This window comes from Chionomys nivalis, chromosome 21, assembly GCF_950005125.1.
Source record: "Chionomys nivalis chromosome 21, mChiNiv1.1, whole genome shotgun sequence".
Taxonomy (NCBI): domain Eukaryota; kingdom Metazoa; phylum Chordata; class Mammalia; order Rodentia; family Cricetidae; genus Chionomys; species Chionomys nivalis.
The window spans coordinates 49204433-49223594 of record NC_080106.1 but is presented as its reverse complement, the minus strand read 5'-3'; the positions used below and the strand labels follow the sequence as shown (position 1 = coordinate 49223594).

At 42.6% G+C, this 19162-nt stretch overlaps 1 protein-coding gene across 1 annotated transcript in view; it reads right to left on the bottom strand.

The window, feature by feature from the left end:
* The window catches only part of Arhgap10 (Rho GTPase activating protein 10), a 258973-nt gene that overhangs the window by 80404 nt on the left and 159407 nt on the right, over window positions 1-19162 (bottom strand). Inside the window, exons 16-19 of the mRNA XM_057753626.1 lie at window positions 15256-15343; window positions 9217-9275; window positions 4500-4605; window positions 2948-3107 (exon numbers count right to left, since the gene is read on the bottom strand). Coding sequence (XP_057609609.1) covers window positions 2948-3107; window positions 4500-4605; window positions 9217-9275; window positions 15256-15343 — 413 coding nt within the window. The remainder of the gene's footprint in view (window positions 1-2947; window positions 3108-4499; window positions 4606-9216; window positions 9276-15255; window positions 15344-19162) is intronic.

Here is a 19162-nt window from a genome sequence, read left to right as displayed (position 1 = left end):
TTCAGAAACAAAGAACTCTGAAATACACAAGGAAAGCTGGAAAGGGAAGGAAGCCAGGAAGTGAGGGAGTGTGAATGAAAGCAAGGGCCACCCCCTCAGCCATATCCTTCTTTATGTCCAGTCTCAGCCTTCCTTCCAAGTACCTACCTGCCTTTCCACAAGAGGAAATCTTGGGGTGCCCCCGTCACCTTTCATCAAAGAAGCCTGTCTTTCCAGCAAATGGAAACACTCACAGAAGACCACAACTGAACACACTGAGAGACCAGTGGACTGTGGGAAACCCAGCTCCAGTGCGTATACCTCCATCACAGCCCCTGAATCTACGGCTCAGAGAACATTGTGGAAGAAGGACATGGAGGGTTGGAGAGAGGGTAACTGGGAGAGGCTGGAAGGGGGAAAGGATGGAGGGAAGTGATGTAATTCTGTTTCAATTAAAAACATATTTTTTAAAAAAGAGGAAATCTCAGCAGTTTCATTTATGGAGAGGTCAGAGAAGAACCACAAACCTATGCTTGGCTGAGAGATGAGCGCACGGCTGCCCTCTTCTGCCTGGACACAAGGACTGGCTCACCAGGGTACTCAGAAATTACCACAAGATCTAACAACATGGAAGGCCGTCCCGACGTCCCTGCAGAAACATCGCGTGCACATTTCCCGGCAGGGGGCTGGCAGTCCACCTTACCCAGTCTCAGAGATGAACTTCTGCACCAGCGGCCTCTAATAAAGATTTACTAGACTGACAGCTGAGCTACCTACCGTGACTTTCCGAAGATGGTAGTCTCATGATACGTTCTTCTAAAAACGAACAGTAGCCACCTTCCCAAGTGACTCAGTGCACGCCAAGGAGGCTTAACAACAGTGTGACCGGATCAGAAACGATGGCATAAATTCACCACCAGCAGCTACCAGAACAAGAGGACTCTTCCACCCAAACAACCTGCCCTTACCACAGAAGTGACAGATCAGGTACCGAGTTTATCCTGTCAGAGCAAATCTACGCTTGCACACACCAAAACTACTCCAACAAACAGGAACTCAGGGACCCAAGAAGAGCCGTCCTCACAGTTGATCCAAAGCGGCTCTGTCTCCGCCTGCTGTCTCGTTCCCTCAGGGTGTACGGGATGCATTACTTCATTCAGTAACCATTCCCTGTGTCTCTAATGGGCGGCAGATAAGTATATACAAGTACCATTGTCCTCAGCAGTCCAGCAGAAAGAACAGACGCTACCGAAGAAAAAAAGCTTCAAAGCACACTAGACTGAGACACAAGTTACAGGATTAAGTACCTAATATGGTTCTCGCTGACTCTCCAACCAGGCCTTCCGGTTTCATCTCTACACTGCAGTACCTGATACAGGCTTGGCACACGATATGATCTTAATTTTAAAAAGTGAAAAACCCTCTTTTTAGCACACAAATGTGAGTCTTAGTGTTGCTACGGCCTTCACATCCCCTATCTCAGAGGCAGTCACAGGAGAGTTATTAGCTAGAGTTATGAGCTACAGTTGGCAGAGTGGGAGACCCTCTACGAGTTCTTGAAAGACTCTAAGGTCATGTCTTGCCTGGGTCACAGAGTATTGAACAAGATGACAGCCATCTAAGAGTTGACTTTAAACCAGAAATTCTTCACCCAGTGCACCCACAGATTTGGCAGTGCGGGTAACAAGCTGAAAGTTTTAGGACAAGAAGAGGGGCAGAACTATATACTTCAAATTAGGAGAGGTCCAAAAAGGCTAAGAGCTTTGCTAGGCCACCACCGAAAAAAAAGTGCTTTTCTGTTAAACTGTGTATGTTTTGTTAAGGATAAAAGTGCGCCTTGTTCAGCCCTGAGCGCCAATCTTTGTTTTTCTGAACAGGAAGGAACTTAGTTTTGAGGGTGGAGATGAAGAAGAAAGTGTCACTGAGCATCCAAAGCCACTTTCTCACACAGTGCGGGTGTGCGTGCGTGAGCATGGGCGCACACACACACACACCTGAGCATAAAGCCACTATCTCACACAGTTCGGGGTGCGTGTGCACATGCTCACACACAACTGAGCATCCAAAGCCACTCTCACACAAAGTGCAGGGTGCATGCACACACATACACACACCTGCATTGAATGGCCTCCAAAAGAAGTCAGCTGCATCCTAACTGTCATGGGGCAGACTACACACCAACCACAATCACACTCAGGACTGAACCAAATCCTCCAGAACCTGAAGGGAATCTTCCCCATGCTCCAGACTGAAGCTCTGAAGCTCTAACCAGAGGCAAAAGCAACACATCCTTCTTGGTGAGCAATGCTGGCTCATGAGAGGAAAATTCTCATGAGAGAAAAGTTCGCTTTCCTCTCTCCCCCCTCACTCTTTTTCCCTTCCTGTCTCTCTCTGTCCATGGTTCCAAAAGGAAACCAGCCTGTTCTTCCACACAGTATTGCAGGATTTACCATGCTTCCACAGGCCCAAACAGCAAGGCCACATGACCATGCTTCCCAGGAACCTCTGAAACCGTGAGCCAAGATAAGGCCCTCTTCCTGTGAGCTGACTGCAGTACTCTGTCACAGCGGCAGAAAGGATCCACCTCAAATCATCTCCAGCTCCATCTCACTTCCATCTGCTTTTTTTCTAAGTTAAAAATTCTTCACTTGACCAAAAGCATAGAGTGTGACTAACACATAAAATTGGGGCAATCCAAGGACAGGAATGTAATTTTTCTTTAAAGCCTAAGTATCCACAATCACATTGGCACTGCCTATTCATCTGCATCTGGCTGCAATGTTTCTTCAATAAAACAGTGAGGTAGGAGGATCAAGTTCACGGAACTCCACCAGAAGACAGAGGTGGATGTTAACTTCTTGGGAATAAATTCACATCCGTGATGAAATAGAAACAGACTAATAACAAGGCCATGCACACGCTAACAAACCAAACTCATAAATACTAGTAAAGAAGAAAAGAAAGGTACCTTCTCATGGTTTTCAATTAAGATTTCGACAACGATATTCTGAAACTTCAGGTCCATGATGGCGGCAACAGTTTCTTCCTGCGGTCTCATCAGGGTTGGTCCAAACACCACTCCTAAATTTGCCACGGTCATTAGGTTCTGCTTTGAGTGATTTGACACACTAATATTGAAGAAGAAGGAAAAGAATCGTTGTTTGGTAGTGATCTAGAGAGAGCATTCAATATTCTGTAACTCAGCATTTCCTTAACTCAAGTTGCCCTTGGTGTCCGCCTGTGACAGCTGGACCAAGAGCAACGGCGGCACACAGGCTCTCCGTTCTCCCCCCATCAACCCACCTTTCCCCCACCCCCACCCCATAATAACCAGTCTCCTCAGCTCCAGGCTCCTTCCATCATGTTATTCTGATTCATTTCCTGTCCAAAGCAACAGAGTCAGCTGACCTAGGGCAGCAGCTGCTCAGATAGTGAGTGAGGCAGGACAGGCTTTTCTCCTGTCAGTGCTCTCTCGGGTTGTGTCTCGGGCATGGAAAGACGGCTAACACAGCTGGGACCTTGCCCAGGTGAAGGAGTTTTATGAAGCTGTTCCCACTGGCAGTCTTCATGATAGCGAGCTCATTTCTAGGCAGCCATTCTCTCAACAGGTCCATTATCATTGCTTATATGTGTATGCTCAATATTAAACAGGTAAGTGGGTTTATGCAGATATAAAGAATTGTGCAGTTGTCTTGAGCCACTGATTGAAAATAAAAATAGAATTTCCTAAATTAATTGTATTTTGTTTCACAAGAATAAGTCATATTGCTAGTCATTTCAACAAGCATGTCTTCCTCCACAAAATCCACATTTATCATGTATTAGCTGCACATAGAAAAACAGCGACTTGGACATTCCCCCTTTCCCCAGACCATCATTCTCCTGCTTCCACAGATGTCTAGGTCCTTGCCCCGCTTCCTGACGATCAGTGTGCTCCATCACAGCAGCGTCACCCACTCCTCCCAGTCCTGCAGCTCTGGGAGCACCCTGCATAGGTAACTCAGGACGCCGTCCCACCAAAGACCGTTCGGCATGACGGCTCACAGTTTGCTGCACATTCTCCGCAGTCTTGCACACCTTGCTCTTTTGCACTGAGCTGAAACCATTTCAGCATTCTCTCTACTCCATACATCACAGAGCAGGGCCATCATTTATTGTGTCCTACTGTGGCCACTGAAACCACAGTTCCAAATACTACTCCTCACTCAAATTTTATAGGCAGAGGGATCTGGGGTTTGTTTTTACTTGAAAAGGTTAATTTCTCTACTGAGTTAATACATTCTGCTTTTTAGATAGGAAACATGAATGGACCAGACCCATGACTAGACTGGTGTTTTTAAAGGACATGCTCAACCACAGCACTGGGTGTGTGTAGAACCAACCTCAATCTGCTAACAGATTTATAATCAGACTTCCATAATCTGGGATGGGGCAATAGATAACACCCTCTCCTTTCACTAGCTGTTGGCAGCGGTGTCAATCATTACCAAGCCTCAGCAGGCAGAGGAAAGAACACTCACTTGGTTAGGTGTTTCACCAAGATATCCAACATCTCCTTGTTTTTCTCTGGCAGTTTGTGCACCAAGAAATGGATGGCATTAACACGGGCCTCCGGGCTGCCACTTTCTTTTTATAAAAAGGAAAGGAAAAAGAGTTAATAGAGTACTTACAATCAAAAATATTACCCCTAACTAGAAATCATAACCGTTTGTCTGTTCAGGATCTGAAAAGAGAAGGCACTTAAGCATTCTTGGCCTTTCCTAATGCATGCCTTTCCCAGGTTGGTGCTAATGGCACACGCTGCCCCAGCAGTCTCTCCCTTGCCAGCATCCCTTCTAGTCAGCTCTGTTCACGCGACCTAAGTCCAACAGCAGCACTAAATATATCAGAAGCAAAAGCACATTTATCGGCCAAAATATCAGAAGCAAAAGAAATGTTTAATAAGAGGATGTATATAAAAGTCCGTAGATGTTAATTAAGATGACTGTCTAATGTTGAAGTTATTAATAAGAACATAATTTCAAATCATTGCTTTGATTTTTAAATAACAATAAAAGCAGAAAGTGAAGAAGCAGTCATATGTGCACAGGAATAAGAACCACTATCAAGGATAGCAATTTTGTCATCAGTCATCAGGACGTTAGAACCTTAAAGGCGCTGTAATGAAAGACGGCTAGCTCAGGAGCCTCGCCGACTCCACAATGAAAACCTAGTGTGATACTTCAGGAATCACCACTTGGAAATGTGAGCTAAGGAGATGATTCCCCCTCTACTGATGTGTTCCTCCTTTCTAACAATGAACAGCATTTGAGAATTGTCTGAGAAAAGAGTAGAACCTTCCACTTCATGTCTCAAGTCCCTCTTCCAGGAGCTACTATAATCCACCGGATCTCTCTCTCTCTCTCTCTCTCTCTCTCACACACACACACACACACACACACAAGTCTCCTGTACCTGCATTTTGAGCTCTTCAATTGACACTGTTTTGTTTTGACATTAAATCTTTCTAATAGGCATTTCCACAAGGTAATATAGTCCTAATATAGTCCTACCCACCCCAAAATCTTGCTAAAATACATTATTTTCTATTACTTATGCTATCTGCATTTTGCCATATTTTCATTGACATTAGCTGACAAAGAATGAAAAGCATATCGTTTTTATTTACGGTACTTAATTAATTGTATACTAAATTCCTATAATGTGCCAAGAATTAAGAGTTTGCTGTAACAGAAAAAAAAAAAAAAACAGAACTGGGAAACCGCACATCAGCATCCATCACATCCATCACACTTCAATGTCTATTTGCTTATGATGTCATAACAACTACGGCTGCAGATGAGGCCACAGATATGAGCAAGCTTATGAGAGCTCAACAAAACACATAGGTGGACCATTAAATTCTTTTAATATGTAAATGACATGTGCCAATAATATCATAATGTAAGGAAGTTACAAGCAGTAACCTTCCAAGTAGCTCCTATGAGACACACCAGCTTCAGCCAGTCCTCCTGTGGTCGTCACCTACTGTGAAGTGAACACATCCAGCTAAGCGAAGCAGGAGACATTACAAACTCAGTCCCTGTAATGCCCACATGTCGGCATTCTTCCTCGTGTGTGCTTCCCAGCAAGAATCGAATGGAATGCTCTGGTTAAGCAAATACCATGCACTGGATCCTACACTGTCTCTCATTAAAAATGGCTTTAGTTATTCAGTGTGCTGCACAAGTAGCCTAGCTATAAAAAGCAAACACACAACACAGAAATACAAGTATTCTAGTTTGAGCAACAGTTGGAAGGCAACAGTTGGAAGCTGGTTTTAAAGACACAACACCAGACTGGTACCCAGGATTAAGCTATCTACCTCATGTTAAGTCCAGTGTGAGTCCAACCCAGCAGGATGGTCCATGCTCACCACTGACTACAGAACACAGACTACATCGTTCTCAAGAGCAATAGGCTTCACAGGGGAAGGCTTTCATGTAGATGCTACCAGCTTTGCACAGTAGACACAATCTTTTCAATTCAAGGCACTTGTAGCTTATGGATTTCTAGCCCCCAAAGCAGAACACAGTATCTCGTAGATAGGTGCTTCTGGTTCTTTTAGTAAAGCCCAACAAGTGCAGTTAACAGTTAAGGCTTTCGAATTTCTAAATTTGAAAAATGTTTCCAATACATTCAGTACAGAACAGTTAAGCTTTTCTTTTACAATAAGAAACAAAAAGATACACACTTTGTAGCGAGAATACATATAAAATTCTTATCTTTGTGTCATCAACTTGAGAAGCTCACATTCTCAACAGAAAATGATAGGAAATAAAACCACAAGAGGAAAAGGAGTCAGCGAAGCCTGACGCCCCTTCAGTGAAGGCAAGAACATGCTCTCAGCATCCAGAAAACACAGAAACCGCCACACAGTGGGAAAGAATCGAAGTTAGTTCCCATTCTGGCATGACGGGCAACCACAAAGGCTGGCTGTGTGGGGTCATTTTAATCGCCAGTTGAGCTGGTAGACTTGTAGCAAAACAAGGTAAGCTGCACTGCTTTCAATGGAAAATGAGTTTAACCACAATCCCAATTCACCAGTATTCAAAAGGAGGAGAGTAACTTGGACCATCTGATTTCTGTAACTGCACTCAGTTCTTATAAGCACATATGCAAAATGCAAGAAGATCTACTCCCACGCCCCTTCCCAGGAGGCACTGAGTACTAGAGGGAAGGTACTCACAAGGGGGAAAGGAGAAGTCAAACTCTGCCCTAAACACACTGGATTCGGAGTAAACCCATCTAGCATATGTAGCTTTCCTCATTAAACCAGATTAGTGTAGGTCCCTTTCAATTGCAACTGTACGAATCCATGCCAACTACAGAAGCTGCAGTATTCCTTTATAACAGCCCTGTTATACAAATCAGCATGAGAACTCTGATAGCAAGACCACACGGGCAGGAAACTAAACACTGGGTACGGACCCAACCGGTGACAGAACCTATGGCGTCTACTTGACTCTTTGCAACACACAGTTTAATAGACCAGAAAACCCCACCATCTGGGGCCTCGCTACCTCCTAATGGGTAGGAACTTCCTCACCTGATAAAGACATTTGGCATTAGGATTCTGAACGCTCCACTGTTAGTCACACATGGTAATAATTCTCATGACACTAACTCGTGTAATGTAAAACCTCATTCCATAATCACTCTTTCTCCAGAATGCAAAAACTCAGAGATGCAGGCTGACACTCCTCAGCTTTTCCAGGATATATGATGAACAACCTGAAACTTTCCTCTAGCTAAATTTAATTTCTTTCTTGTTTGCCAAAAATGCCACAGGGAAGAAATCAAAACAACTAAGCATCTGCTTGTGCTTTTGCCAAGAAAACCTTCCCCCACTTCCTTGATCAGACAAATCCTCTTTTTTGAAATAATTCTCAACACAACTGTATTCTGCCCTTTCTCAAAAGCTTTCTCTATGTGTGCAGTTTAATACGGCCAACACAGTGACTCTTTCCGCAACAAATTAGGAATCTTCACAGTCTGGAGCTGTGACCTCACAAGAAGGTAACATTAAAGGCCATGTTCAGGCAGCAGTGGCATAGGACCTAAGGGGATTGCTGTAAGTTTTCTAACAGATTAAAGTCCCGGGGAGTGTGTGTGTGTGTGTGTGTGTACAATTTTAGCTACTGTCAATGAGCCTATGAAAACCAATACTGCAGAGTCCAGGCAGTGGAGGTTAAGTTTTAATTTTAAGTAATGGCCTCTACAATCTATCAAGTTACTTTATATGTAAGCCTTAATCTCAATGTCCATAACTCTGAATCAGCTAACAGCAGTACCCTTCAGAAGAATGATCAAGCAACAAATACTGAGGATAGAAACAGAGTTGTACGACAAAAACATACCCAGTTCTGTCTGCACCAAGCACACATTCTCATCATACTGCAGATACACAGAATGGGCACGAACAAACACTCATGGGTTATAGGAGTCAAAAACTACCTAACCTCACATTAAAATTCACCAGCTCTTGGCCTTTTTCACTCAACATGTAGCCTATATGATTCATTATCAAGGAGTTTGTGCTTCTGGCATTGTCTCATAATAATCCTTCTGTCTGTGTTGTCTATATAAATGTCTTTATAAGTGAAACTATCTCCAGATTATAACATCTCCAAATCCATTATCTATTCAACCCCCTAAAAGCTGAATATTGATCAGCCTGTTCTATAGTATTCTGTTCATGCCAACACCAGGTATCCATAGTGTAATGAAGACAGAAGTGGCCCTGGAGTCAAGAATCTGCTGTGGCCTTACACATTTAGCTTCTGCCAAAGGCAAAAAAGGAATGGGTAACTGTTAATGTCCATGCATGATCCGTTACCAAATCTTTTTGCTTGCTTGCTTTTTTAAAATTTATTTATTTTTATTTTATGTGCATTGGTATTTGCCATAAGTGTCAGGTCCCCCGGAACTGTAATTACTGAAAGTTGTGAGCTATCATGTGAGTACTGGGGATTGAACCTAAGTCCTTGTAAGAGCAGTCAGTGCCCTTAACCGCTGAGTCATCTCCCCAGTCCTTGCTCACTTCCTAATAGAAGGAAAAACAACCATCCCCTAAACTAATCTCTCCTTTTAACACAGATGGTAACACTATTAAGTTAAATTTTCATGTGGAAGTTGTTAATGTGTGCACACCATCAACCACAAATCTGAGTCTTTGTATATCCACATAATACTTACTGGCTGGAACAATGAAGTCTCTGTGTAACTCATAGGTCATAAGAGGTTCTGGAAGACTCCTGGGGTGGGGGAGGAAACAGTTCAATTACCAAATGATCCAAACAGGCATCTCTGAGTTACTTATAACATTACATTAAACTGCTTGTACGTGTCTGAGTTAACCTTTAAATACCAAAAGATAAGGAAACCACAACACAAACTGGTGATAACAAGTTCTTATCAGGTCAACGCTTCATATCTAATCTTGGAAAGTGTCTGAACATCTATCTGCCAATAAAAGTTTCATATACTAATAGTTTAATGTAACTATTTTATATAACCAAATATAAGCAGTTTTGAAAGCATCTTTAAAACATTAATATCAAAATAATACACAGAAAATGTTAAAGCTTTTAAAACAAATCCTCTCCTCTGATATTTCTGTTAAAATAACTGGTTTTCATTTTTATGCTTAAATACATATAGAGCACTTGTTCTCAACCGTGGGTCATGACCCTTTTGGGGTCACACAGCAGACATCCTGCATATCAGACATATACATTATGATTCATTACAGTAGCAAAGTTAGAGCTATGAAGTACAGCAAAAAAGTTTAAGGTTGGGAGTCACCACAACATGAAGAACTGTATGAAAAGGTCACAGCGTTAGGAAGGCTGAGAACCACTGATACAGAAGAAACATCTAAAAAGAAAATTGATGGCTTTGTAATCTATGGCTATGAAACAGTGAGATAAAATCAAATTGGTAACAATGTAAAAATATATGCAGCACTTAGTTTTTTTGCAAACTGCATTATGCGAATAGTAGCGGATTTTATCCTGTGAGTAACACAATGCCGACCTTCTGTCAATCCTGCTAATACCTGAAACTGTGCCAGGCCAGGCTGTTAATTACACCAGCCCAGAGAACAAATGTCAGGCAGCAGAACTCTACTCTGAAGGCCATGGGGCCATAAACCTGGGGCTCAGAACTGCCCTGATTGTTTAAAAACACAATCAAAGACACACACGCACTTAAGCATGCACATGCACGTGTACACTAACACACTTAATTTATGTAAAAGCTACAAACAGTGCAGAGACAAGGGAGGCGGTTCCATGTAGACAAAGGGGTGGACTTCATTGGGAACGGAACAAGCTTTCGCTCACAGATGAAGCAACAGCGCTTCAAACACATGAGCAAAATCTGACAAGACTACATGGAGAAGGCAAACCCACAGCTGCGGACAGAGATGTGAATCAGAAGCAGGAGAAAGAAAATTAGTTAGGACACAGAAAGCCTGAGTAAAACTACCCACCCCTTCACCTAAGTCAAATCCTTTAATGAAATGACTGTCTACCTAAAAGCAGTATACAAAGATCAGAACACATGGGCAATTTGCTTTGTAAGAGAAACTATATTCTTGGCTATGAAACAAATCTTTATGAATTATTAAAAGTTTAAGTCATAGGCAGCTCATTCGTTGGCTTCAATAAAAACAGAGGAGCTGAGGAGATGGTATGGAAAGTACCTGTGACACAATCATGGATCCCAGCAGCCACATCAAAAGCAGAGTGTAGTGTTACAATGTATCAGCCAGTTCTGAGGAGGCAGAGGCATAAGGACCTGCCTAGGGCTTACTGACCGACCAATCAGTAAGCTCCAAGTCCAATGGAATGAATACCCTATCTCAAAAACGAAGGCAGGGACAGCCAAGTTGAAGGCCACACTTCAACTAAGGATATTCACAGATGGTGAATAAGTTCACACAGCAAGAAAAACCGGACACTGAGGAAGTTCACACTTAGAACGACTGAAGTAAGAAAAGAAAACCGTGTTCAGCAGACACAGAGGGAGCAGGACCTGCGTGCTATCGGCAGGCAATGCATCACATCTGGAGAAGCCACGCAGTTTTCAGGAAAGCTAAGCACATATCTCCACATGGTCCAGGTGTTTGCCCACTAGGATTCATCAGAAAGATATGAAAGTCTTTGTCTCTACAAAGATTTCGACAGACATTTAAGCATCTTCGCACATAACAGTGAAGAACTACAGACCGCCCAAATGCACAGCGATAAATCAATGGATTTCAGCATGCCACAACAATGATTCTAGTAAGTAAATACTGAAAACCTGCACTTATAAAGATCATAATCATGTAAATTAACACACAAAGGCAGAAGGCAGGTAAATGCTCCTGCTAGTGAGGCCATCATGAGGGAGGAAGGCAAAGGAGAACAGAAGAAAAGCTCAGATGGGTGATGGACAGGCTCAGCTCCCTGCTTGTGGTGTTGGCTCACAGGTGTATAGAGACACCAAGTTTATGATACTATAAATATGTGCAGCTCACTCCAAATAGTTATTCCTCAAAAAAAAAAAAAGCCGGAAAAGGTACATACACCTGAGTGTTTCTACTTAGAATAAAAATACCCATGAGATTCGCCAAAAGAAGCTATTCAAAAATCAAAGCTACATAAAAACTGTTTGAGGACATATTTTTCAGTGTACCCAGACACACAAAGTGGCGCTTGCCAACAAGGGCAACCGAAGACTGAGAGAACTAATTGCCTTGGCGCTCTCTCTCCCTCCTTCCTTCACTGATTAAAGAGAAGCATTCCCTGTGACTTCGCAGCCTCAACCAGGAGGAAGATGGGCATTGAGAGGTCAGTTCTCGGGGTTTCATTTCCAAGTACAGACAAGCAGAAAGTCCTGAGGGAAACGAAAGGCTACCCATTTGCACAGAAGGAAAGTTCGGGTGCTGGGTCAAAAGGAAAGAAGCATACTTAGCAACACCATGGAGAGCATTTCCCCTCCAGGAAGACTAAATTTGTGTCTAAGTATCTCCTGCCAGCTACTTATATCACTGCCATATGTCTAGCTGGCAATACGACATAAAAAAATAAATATCATTAATGTTAGGGAAGCAGTAACAGAAATGACAAGTTCTCATCCAGATTCTTTTAGCCTGACTCACTGCATGGCTCAGCCTCCCACCAGACATGTATTCCAGCCACCCCTCTCCACCACCCACTGGGATCTGTTGGAGGATATAAATCATAATATTTACTCAAGCTGATGTTTCCTTCCTTAAAAACCCATTCCAATTTCCACACTTAAAAGAGGTTTCCTCCAGGTAAGGTTCCTTTGACTAGAAATACCATAAACAGCTCACTTTTTGCCTAACAATGGGAAACTGTGGCAAATGAACACATCAAAACCACAGCCTGCCTGGATAGGACATCACTGGTGGGGGGCGGGGCTAGGATTCGGGCCTCTCACACAGAGAAGTACAACACTGCCCCAGGTCAGCAGAAGACAAAAGAGGTACCATGTATAGGTTCACTATGACTGTTTTCTTTTTCCAAGACACAGCCAGGCCGCTCCTCCTGCTTTCCAAGTCTACCTGGTGCTTTGACGGGACCCTTCCTCTGTCTCCAGCTTAGCATCGATATTGTGGCACGCAATTCGCAGCGAGTATTCAAAGGCAAATGGTTAAGAAGAACAACTCTAAAGTTCCGCACTATGTCCTGGTGCTGTAAATGGCAGAGCTGGGATTTCAACGCCAGACCTCTACCCCATCCAAAGAGCAACGGTCAAAAGAAATATAATTGTTCTGCCCACAACTCTGAAGGAATATGGAGGTAAAAAAATAAATAAATAAAGTTTTCTCCCACTTAAAACAAGAACCATAAGGAAAAACCAGTCACCTAATTCCAATTAACGCACCTGCGGTGGCTGAGCACAGCACAGGAGCAAAGATGACAGCCTACCTTGTGCATCTCCCAAAGCTTCTGCTGTCCTGGGATAATCATTAACACAGGCAGAATGCCTAGATTCAGTAGATTTAGGACTAAGTCGTATAATAACAGCGTCTCAGAATATTTTCTGTATGCAACGCCTAATTTAAAGTGGAATTCAATGGAATACAGCAATGTTCGGAGAAAACGGCAAATAATGCAACACAAGATCAGCAGTCAGAAGGAACTAGCTCCAGAGAGGATCAAGATCCAAAAGTTAAGTGTGCATAAGAAGTCTCTTGGTTACCAAGTTAACTCCCTTACAAGGGAAAAGAAAGGGGCCCCATGGAACAAGAAGCAGAAAGTATAATTTACTACCAAGAGTTCAATGTTTTTTCTCAAGCTTTCCATTGATAACTGTCATTTTGGTCAATTTCTTCTTCTGCACTAGGCATAATATACCAAACAGTAAATGGATCCAAGGCTACCAGAATGGAGCATGCACAATTCACCCTGATTTTATCCCATCCACTCTTTCCTTAGCCCCTCTAACATGGGTTTTCTCAACTTCAGCACTACTGCCATTCAGAATCAAACAATTCTCTAGGGAAGGAGGGGGAAGGGTGTTCTATGATTGCAGCTCATTTCCAACTTCCATTTATCAGATCTCAGTAATACTCCCTTCCAGTAACTGTGACAATGGGGGGGGGGGATGTATGCCAGGGCTCCAGAAACAGCTTGGCAGTTAAGCTTACTGACTGCTTTTCCAGAAGACCCAGGTTCAGTTTCCAGAGCCCACATGACAGCTAAGAATCCTTTGTAACTCCAGTTCCAAAGGGATCTGATGCCCTCATCTGGCCTCCGTGGACACTGCACATGCATGGTACATAGGCATACGTGCAGGTAAAACATCCATACGCATAAAATAAAAATAAATAAACCACAAAAAAGTATGCATAGATCATCAAAAATCCTCTAGACGGCCGACCAGCCCTGGGTGAGAACACAGCTCGAATGCCTCAGTGACATGATGGGGCACCACATGAAATATCATCTCTCCAGGAAACATACAGCCACCCGCACAGAAGGGCTCACTCAATATGATCCACATCTAAACCACAGTCACGGTCAATGCAATCGGATACTAAGGATGGATATTCAACTTTAGTGTTTGCTCCTTGTAACAACTAAGAGTAACAATAATGCACACAATAAATTTAAAAAGTAAAACTTTCTTTATATGAAATACTCAAAAGCTTAATGAATCTCTGAACCCTATGCCAAATTTTAGTAAGACTTGAGAAGGAGGACAAACAGGCAGTGGCAAGAAGCTGACTGAGAGAGCAGGAAGAAAGCAGCACTGCAAGTCATGGGGATTCATTGGACACCCTCTCTGGATCTCCTAATCTGAAATATCCCATTATAAAACTTACAAATTAGATCCTTACGTGCTCATGGAAGCCGATGTAATGCTACATGAACACCAGGCCACAGCTGTATCAGCATCCTACATCTGCCTGGCACTGGGCAAGCACAGACACCTCTCACCCTTTCTGCTGCAGAAACACCAAACCTCAAAGAGCCAGGGCACAGACTTCCCGCCAGAACTGTAGCTCCCTGTTGTTGCTGTCAGTGAACCCCAGTTTTGCAATCACTGAGCTCCTTTATTCACAACAAAACAACAGCCAAAACACGGATGCTTCTCTGATTCCAGCCCTACTTTATTCTCTATAATAAAAGATCTTAAATTTTCTTAAAAACCTCAAGTAGACTTTTAAATACTTTTATGTCCGATCACATACTGTTCTATTCAAGATAGCTAAATTAAAGCAAAGTCTTCACTTTAACTTAAAACATAAATAAAAGATTCCCCGTTGCTACATGTATATAATAGAACTGTTCTCCAAGAATTTCAGGATCCAAGCTCTTCTGCTGAAGTTTATTTGGTAATGATGTTTGCAGTGGTTTGAATGAGAATGATCCCACAGGCTCATCTATTTGAACGCTTGGTCCCCAGTGAATGGAACTGTTTGGGAAGGATTAGGAGGCGTGGCCTTGCTGGAGAAAGTATGTCATTGGGCTTGGCCGTGAGGAGTCAAAAATCATGTCAGGCCCAGTTCCTACCCTCTCCCTCCCTGTGTGTGTGTCTGAAACTGTAAGCAAGCCCTCCATGGCCATGGTGTCTCTGCACAGCAACAGAGAATGCTCATCACTACTGGTGGCTTCATCTCCTGGGATGTCATCGTGTATCTCACAGACTTTCTCCTTGTCAGTGGGTGACAAGAGTCACGGCTGCTCCTGGGGACAAGGGACAGGGCCTCACCTCAGATACTGTTTCAAGGCACTGGTTACCGTCTTCACTTCCCAATCTACGGAACTCTCCAGGTCCAGCTCGTTGCATGTTTTTTCATCTGGTGAACAAAAACAAAAAATTAGTTAAAAAATCTGGCCATCCAAAGTACTGACTAGTTCACAAGTCTTCCTACTTTAAGTGGCTAAAACCACAGATAATCAATCCTAGAGTTTCTCAGGGAAAGTATACTATGCAATAATAGCATAAGCTACCTCATATTACCAGACATTTCTAGAACTTTAGAAGTCTACAGGACTTCTAGATCAAAGCAAAAGGATCTAAAATATAGACCACAGGTGCAGATGAATGCAACAAGGTACGGCAGTCCAACAAGCCAGCTCAGGGGATGTGGATGGTGAGAGCCTAGAGCACGTGGTGCCATGAGCAGAAGGGATAAGGTTTGTCTCTGATGGCACTGACACTATTCCCTGTGCTCTCACATAAGAAACACTGTCACCATGAAGGTAAATGATGATTAAAATGGCAGAATGTCAGTGAGCGAGGCAGAGGTCTGGTCTCACACTCCAATATTTGTATTCCTCCAACATATGATCAACCCAAATGGAAGCACAACAGAAGCTCAAATGTAAATGTGTCAATATTCCACGTTAGTACATTAACATATGATTTTTATTTCTTTGTATTAGTTAAAAAAAATATTTGCAATGAGGATATAAAGTAAAAACAAAATCACTTAAGATTTCACTTAAACCCTTAGGCAAAAGGATGTCTGTCAGTAACCCCTCATTCCAGCACTGCAATCCTTTTACCTATCCGGAACACTAGCTGCCTCTGGTAGCACTCAGCATTCGCTATCAATTAAATAGCTTTCTTTGTCCTAAAAGTGTGATGCTGATATTTTATTTCTAAATGCTCTGTTTTAGAAAAAACTAGTGTTCTAAAGAAAAAGTGTGCAAGTACAGGAAGGAAGAAGGAGGGAAGAAGGAGGGAGGGAGGGAGGGAGGGAGGGAGGGAGGGAGGGAGGGAGGGAGTAAAGGTAGGAGAAGTTTGCCATATTTAATCCAGGTTAAAATACAATGACAGGACAGCAGGAAAGGCAAACATTCTGAGGATGGTGCCACTCTTGCCCGCCTAGGCCAGCATTCCCAGCCCAGCAGGCAGCCTGGGTCTTCCACAGCTGAGCTTTAATGTGGCACCAGTTGGAAACATTGAGCCATCTCAAGCAATGAGTTCCAAATCTAACTGAATTTCAGATCCTCATCTTCACCAAGGAGATCTAAGCACAGTAAACCTTCCAATAAACTAGGGTGAGCATGTTAACAAATCAAAGACATGGGCAGAGCTACATGAATTATTAAAATCAGCAGATCACTGCCACCGCCAAGTCATTGAAAGCAAGGGCATCCCATGGTGATACTCTCCCAAAAGGAAGGAGGCAGAAAGCAGGATCTAGGAAGGGTGTGAAACCACCACTAGAAATCTACCTGGTTTCCCAAACTCCTAAAGTCAGAAGACAGCAACTTCTGGAAGGCTCTGTCTCCCGCATTCCAGAATAAGGTGTCAACTAAAACAAAGAACTGGTCATCTCCAGATTTCCTCCTGCCTTACACCACATTTGCCTCTGCAGGAAAAAGTACCTTGCTGGTCGTTCCTTTTTAAAAGCACTAAAGGGAAGGCTGTCAAAGTGGGACCACCACACTAGCTGAGCATGCTGCCTGAAAAAGCTGCAGGCATGGGCAGGATGCAACAGAAGGATGACTGTTCATGTTGGACTCAAACTTTCAGAAAGTAAAACAGGAAGTGATGGCTACTTTACAGCCACAACTTCGCACATATGAAGCCAATTACTCAAAGGTCTGGAGACTTTTTAGGCACTCCAGCATGTCTTGATTACAGCAACTGCCAGCAATATGCAATAAACTACAGCAATGACAACTGACACGGATTACATTCTGATCAGTCCCTACGATCCAGGACCCATTTGTTACTGAGCCTGTCAGACAAGCCACAGACATGTTCGAGAAATCAAATTAAGCACCCTGATTAAAGATGCAATCCTTTATAACTAGGACCAAATAATTCTGTCCTAACAGCTTTGCCAACCAATTACTTCTGTAACTGAATATTCTGTTTCTCATTAAATCAATTATTTAAATCTCATTTTAACATACAAATCAGATAACATTTTTAATAAAGTTGCTACAAGCAAATCACCATTTTAAGATCCAAGGGGCTTCTAAAGGAACTCTTTTATTTCTACTTTCTACCAAATTATCAGCCTGTATTTTGAGATTCATATTCTTTCCATGGAAAACTGAGCCATCCTTATAAATTCACAGAACAAAAACAACTGTCAAAACAGAAGTTAATGACTGTATGTCTATATAATTAATCATCTATTAAATGTTCACTGTTTTCAAATAACTCAATCATACCTGGCAGTCCTTTGCAATCGGCGAGCTATGTGGAATTTGTTAATTTACTTAGGATTCACACCTAAAATATGTCTAGAGTTTTCATTTAGAATGTGTGTTCTAACGTAAGTGAAGGGGACTTGTGTTTCCTTCCTCACCAAAGTACAACCTAACTCATTAGTTAAAAGCCTAAACTAACAAGCACAGACTTGAAGAGCTGGCATCTCTGATACTATATGAATGTTTCCTTATCGTATAAGCACTAGCCATTCCTGTGCAGCTGGAAGGATGCACCCCATGCTCGCCGCAAAGCATCCCTTATACAGACCAACATGGACGTGGGCCAATTCCCTTTTTTTTTTTGAATACTTGAAGAAGCAAAAAGTACCGTTTTTATAAATATGCTTTATCACCAAAAATCATGTTTCCAGCGGCATTGCTCATTTTGCACAATCTATGTAAGAAAATTGCCCAACAAAGTAAACAAAATATTTTAAACTATATATTCTGTTATGTTTGTTTGCTATGGTTCTGTGTCTAAAAAGAAATAAAACCACCCAAACTTTTGTACACTGGGGTGACAAATACCAAAGTCCACCAGATCACATATGCATAAGCACATATTTCCCAGAATCCCCCTGGCTTTGTTCTTGCGTCATTCTAACGGGGAAGAAGGAAGATTATGAGCATGGCCCAGTTCTACTCTGCTCTGACCACTGTGATTCATCTTTACACGACCACCACTGATTCTCCAAGATGCATCTGTCATTTTTTCCTTGCCTTCCTCAGCAGCTACAAGTTTCTAATACTAAAAAACAGAAAGAAAAGCAGAAACAGTGTCTCCCAGATCGCTATGTGCCCTGACCTACAAGCAGCAAAGGGACAGGGTAGGAAGTGGCTTGCACACTGGAGAAAAGTCACTGAGCAGGCTCCACGGAAGGCTGGGGAGAGCTGGAAAGTCAGCAGACACCACCTGCTGATCCCTAGGGAAGGGGGACTAGGAAAAAACCAATTCCCAGAAAGGAAGAGCGGCCTCTTCCTGAACCTGGCCTAGACAAGGAGGAAATGTCCTGAGAAGTTTCCGTCAGCTGACATCTCCTGGTGGCAGAAGAGGAGGGGAAGAGCATGAGGAAAGGATGGGTAGGAGGAGAAGTTGAGGAGGTAGTAGGGAGAGGGGAAGGAGAGTGAGGGAGTGGGGGGAGAAACAGTTTTATCTATTAATCTGAAACAGGAAAGGGAAGAACACCAGAGGAAGGAACAAGTGAGAACAACATACAAGAGACAAAACATATTCAAGCCTTGAGAACCACAAACGTTTGTATCTCAGTATTTGAAGAATACTTAAAACATTTGAAAGTGAAATGATAAAATTTCATGTAAAACTGGCAATCATTTTTATTTAAAAAAATATAAACAGGTTTCAAGAACTAGACAAGTAAACACAGGCCTCTTCTAAAAACATAAAATGGGTTGGAACTTCTTCCAGGAAGCTTAAAAATTCA